Here is a 5,006-nt window from a genome sequence, read left to right as displayed (position 1 = left end):
GTAAGAGTTTTTCTCCCCCGAGAGTGTAGGAATTGGCCTGGATTCTCAGTTTCCTTCCTTTCTCTGTCTCCTTTCCCTCCTCTCTGACCTCACTTCCTTGGACCAAGGAGGAGTTCTTTTCCCGGTCATTGTGATGCGCCTCCTGTACATCCTCTCCAAGGCGCTGCAGGACCTGAGGCCAAAGTGGTCAAGGGAAGGTCTGACTGATGTCCAGTTGTCGAGAGGACAGATGCATGGCAGCTTCAGGCCTCTCCCCGATACGCTTCCCAGCCCAGGATTTATTTTTCTAACTACTAGGATGCACGGGTATTTGAATTATACTTGCACCGTAAAGCTTTACAGCTGCATCTGTCCGCAAAGCCAGCTTTGCCCATTTTATCTCCGCGATGCTGTTTTCTGTCCAGATGGAGCCCTTTCCTCTGATTGTCTGTCTCATTCTTCAGAGGGGTTGATGACCGCTGGGCTGTTCACAGCTCTGCACCCCAGGCCCTAGTCCCTTCTGGAGCCATAGAGTCCTGGAAACAGGACCTTGAGAAACTCTTGGGTGCGGCAACTGTGTGGAGAAGGCACTCTGCATCTGGTTTCACCATCCCTGCCTCTCTTGCTTGAGCTTCGTAAATCCAGTGCAGTCTTCCAGCAAGCCATCCTTTCTCCTTTTCAGAAGTTTTTACATAGGGCCTCAGTGATTGTGAAGTCACTCCAGATGTTTGGGATCTTAGACAAGAACAGTAATCACTACAATAACACTGCTTGCCCGGGGCTTCTGGGTGGCTCGTTTAAGTGCTGACTTCGGCTCAGGTCATGATCTTGCGGTTTGTGAGTTAAAGCCCCACGGCAAGCTCTGTGCTGACAGCTCAGAGCCTGGAGCCTGATTTGGATTCTGGGTCTCCCTCTCTCTCCGCCCCTCCCCCGCTCGCATTCTGTCTCTCTCCCTCTCCCTGTCGCTCTCAAAAATAAATAAACTTAAAAAAAAAATTAAAAACACTGCTTGCCACTTAGTAATATCACAACCTACACTGTGTGCTATAATGTGGGAACATTAGAAATATTAACTCATCCATTCATTCATTTTGTAAATAATTGACTACCAACTGTGTACTAGGCACAGAAAACAAGATAAATTTGGCCTCTGCACCATTCAAGGTGCAGTCTAGAGAAGGGAGGGACGTTTCTTATTTTAAAATGAAAAAAAATGGAGCCAAGATTGAAACTGAGGTCCCTCTGACTCAAAAGCCATATTTATTTGCTGTCAATGATGTTTAATAGTACATATGATATTAACGATTATTATTCTATCATGCACTGTCTTTTTTTTAAAGTTTATTTATTTTTGAGAGAGACAGAGACAGCGTGAGTTGGGGAGGGGCAGAGAGAGAGGGAGAAAGAATCCCAAGGAGGTTCCATGCCACCAGCACAGAGCCAGTGCAGAGCTTGAACTCACAAAACTGTGAGGTCGTGACGTGAGCCATCCAGGCGTCCCTCTCATCCACTGTCTTTAAGCATGAACTAGCCTGAATTGTTCTCTCTGAATGCGTGTCTGTCCTGTCTCTTCATCTTGCTTCTAGCACTGTGAGAGTAAGGACTTTCACTTCTGCCTTTTGAACTCTCAGTAAAATGTCAACAAACTGATTCTGCTTTTGCTTCTGACTGATATCTGAATTCATGCTAATGTCTTCAGTGGTGACCGGGCAATTAAAAAATATGTTTCTCTTTTGTAAGCACTCTCTCGTGCATTCTGATCGTTTATTTAAATCAGGAATTCTGCTTTGATAGCCATATTTAAAATATGAAAATGTGTTTGCGTTTGCACAAGTTTCTAATTTATGCTGTGTAACCGTGAACAGCAACACAATTTACGTGCTAATGTCCCGGTGGAGGGAGAAGTCTGCATGTAAAGAACTCTTAGTCTTCGAACGGGAAGCTAAATACTAACAATGCATGAAATTATCCATCTCTCACTGTGAACCTTAACTGGAGTTTCAGAATTCCTATATTGTCAGAACCACCCATTCAAAAAATGTGCACCATGAAGTTGGTCCATGTGTGCTTGCTAATGATGGCATGTCCAAGGTCACTCTGCTTAGTTATAACCTTTGCTGGTGGAAGAATGTTTTGTATTCAAAAACATAGAGACTCCTGTTCTCATTAGACTAGCTTAAAAATGTTTTTCTGCTTTTCTTTCAAGATAATTTTTTAATGTTTATTTATTTATTTTTAATGTTTATTTATTTTTGAAAGAGAGAGAGTGAGCAGGGGAGGGGCAGAGAGAGAGAATCCCAAGCAGGCTCCGCACTGTGAGCACAGAGCCCACTGATGGGGGGCTCAGTCCCGTGAACAGTGAGATCATGACTTGAGCCAAAATCAAGAGTCGGACGCCTAACCGACTGAGCCACCCAGGTGCCCCAACAAAGTGATCTTTTTAAAGTGGTGGTTTCAATGTTTGTGACTTACAACTAGCATATAACATTTATATCGAAGTTTTAGCAAATCTTTATGAGCAGCCAAGAACAATAACCAAGAATGCCTCACCCAGTGTTTGTCTTTCTTGTCCAGGGTCAAGGTGGAAGGTCCAGAGGCTGGGGAAGACCCTCGAAGGCCATTTAGGTCCCCCATTCCTTCCCCAGAGACTGATCAGGATTCACCCCCCACAAGGAGCTCACTGGAAAGTCTCAATAACCTGATGCTAGAGTCAAGAGTGGACTGTTTTCAGCAGAACATGTTCAGCTCAAATATGATCATCAGCGACTCAGCTTCAGATCTCAATGCTAAAGAAGCCAGCAAGGCAAGAGGCAAGAGGCAGCTCGGCGGTGTCGAGAACCCCTGCCTTTCTGCCCGAGGCGGGGCCCGGCCCAAGCCCCTCAGCATAAAGGACAAGATATCCGAATGGGAAGGGAGAAAAGAGCTGCCTGCTCCTGCCCCCGGCAGGAAAGCAGACGGGCAAGAGGATTACCTGACGTCCTGTGTGATGGGGAGAAGCAGTGACGGTGTGAGAGCGTGCGGCACGGAGGCTCAGGATGGAACCAGGCCAGAAGCAGAGAGCAAGGAGGATGAGAGGAATAAAGGGCTTGTGAAAGTCAGGGGACAGGATGCAGAGCCGAGGCAAGACCTCAGCCAGCCCACCGAGCAGCTGGCTCCCAGCTTGGGCAGAGGCCGCGAGTCGCGGCCTGGCAAACAGCGCTTGCCGAATGACAGCCTCTCCGTGCTGAGGCAGGTGGAGAAACTCGAGCAGGCTCTGAAGGATGGGTCGGCAGGGTTGGATCCCCAGTTACCAGGGACTTGTTATTCCCCACATTGCCTGCCGGACAAGGCCGAGGAGGGGCCCGCCCTTCCTGAGAACCGAGGGGGCTGGCGTGGCTCTGAATTCAGGTCCCACCACTGGGACCTAGAAGCCAGGGAGCTGGCCCCTGAGGCTGCAGAGGAAAGGAAAGGCTCGTGCAGGAGGCCCTGCGACCGGAGCCTGGAGAGTGCGGACAGGGGCTCGGAGGGCCCCCCCGCCAAACCCTTCATCAACCCCCTGCCCAAACCCCGGAGAACGTTCAAACACGACGGAGAAGGGGACAAGGACGGGAACCCAGGCTTCAGGAAGGACAAGAGGCACCTGCCTCCTCTGCCTTCTCTACCTCCCCCTCCCCTGCCCTCCTCTCCCCCGCCCTCCTCTGTGAACAGAAGACTGTGGACCGGAAGACCGAAACCCAGTGCTGACCACAGGTAGGTGACAGGTGGCTGTCTGCTCCGGTAGTTTATGCTGCATCCCAACTGCTGTGAGCCTCATTGTTTGTTTTTGTTTTAAAATTTTTTTTTAATGTTTATTTTTGAGAGAGACAGAGACAGAATGTGAGTGGGTTAGGGGCAGAGAGAGAGGGAGACACAGAACCAGAAGCAGGCTCCAGGCTCTGAGCCGTCAGCACAGAGCCCGACGCGGGGCTCGAACTCACGAGCTGTGAGATCATGACCTGAGCCAAAGTCGGATGCTCAACCGACTGAGCCACCCAGACACCCCTCATTGTTTGTTTTATTGTGCTGATGGATCTTGTAGTTGGTCAAGACCGTTCGTGGCTTGAGATAGTTTATTGATTAAACCTGGAGATGTGATAGCTGATGCATGTGTTTTGTGTTCTCTGTCGTCAAAAAAGAGTATTTGCTTTGAAAAATTACCTTTGGATGTGATAAGTCCTTGTCATTCTGACACTAACCGACTAACCTGACGTTGCAAGGGTTCAACGAAAACTCGTGTTAACCCTGGCAATTAAGTAATTGGTGCCAACAACTCATTCTGCCACCACCATCCCCAACTCGTGCATGGTGCTTTGAATCTCCACTGGCTCATTTTTTCATGTTTTTTTCCTGGTATGAGCTCTAGAAACACACAGCCTGGGTCTACCTTGGCCCTGTCACAGTCTGTCTATGTGACCTTGAACAAGTTATTGAACCTGAAACCTCAGTTTCCTCATTTATACATGCTAAAAGATGCACACACTAAATGCGGTAAAACCTTGGGTTGCAAGTAACTTGTTCCGCGAGTGTTCCGCAAGACAAGCAAACATTTGTAATAAATTGTAACTTGATAAACGAGTGATATCTTGCAGTACGAGTTATACGTGATGCTGAATGTCACATGATCACAACTGAGCCAAGGTTCCCTCTCTCTCTGTCTCTCTGTGTCTCTCTCGCTTGCTCGCTGCAGAATTATGGGTGATCCTCTCCCATGCTTGGATGCTCCGTCTCATGCCACAGCGTTTGGCAGAAATCAGTGATTTTTCTGAAAGCTGGAAGGTGCCCACAACTGGCATGAGTGTATTTTGTCACTTCAAAGCACAAAGTCCTTTGTTTTTCCATACAAGAGTAAGCCTAGGAATGCTTTGCTTCATTCTAGGTCAGGCTGCCTGCAGATATAGACCCTTTTCTCTGCTGCCTTAATTGCCAGTTACTTTAAATACAGTCTGTGACAAGAGTTTATTAATATGTAGTGTAGTCAACATCCGTTAGTGATAGTCGTCCTACACAAT

The 5,006-nt window shown here is 47.9% G+C and overlaps 1 protein-coding gene across 5 annotated transcripts in view; it reads left to right on the top strand.

Annotated features, from left to right (window-relative positions):
- The window catches only part of DENND2A (DENN domain containing 2A), a 102,710-nt gene that overhangs the window by 27,427 nt on the left and 70,277 nt on the right, over positions 1 to 5,006 (top strand). For 4 of the 5 annotated variants that reach the window (XM_042926552.1, XM_042926535.1, XM_042926532.1 and 1 more), the window contains exon 3: positions 2,554 to 3,708. In XM_042926552.1, coding sequence (XP_042782486.1) covers positions 2,554 to 3,708 — 1,155 coding nt within the window. Of the gene's footprint in view, positions 1 to 225; positions 307 to 2,553; positions 3,709 to 5,006 lie in introns of those variants that run through there. The other variant, XM_042926545.1, reaches the window with a different exon arrangement.

Source organism: Panthera leo, chromosome A2 (assembly GCF_018350215.1).
Source record: "Panthera leo isolate Ple1 chromosome A2, P.leo_Ple1_pat1.1, whole genome shotgun sequence".
NCBI lineage: Eukaryota > Metazoa > Chordata > Mammalia > Carnivora > Felidae > Panthera > Panthera leo.
The sequence above is the reverse complement of the archived record's forward strand: the minus strand, read 5'-3'. Positions and strand labels throughout refer to the sequence as shown.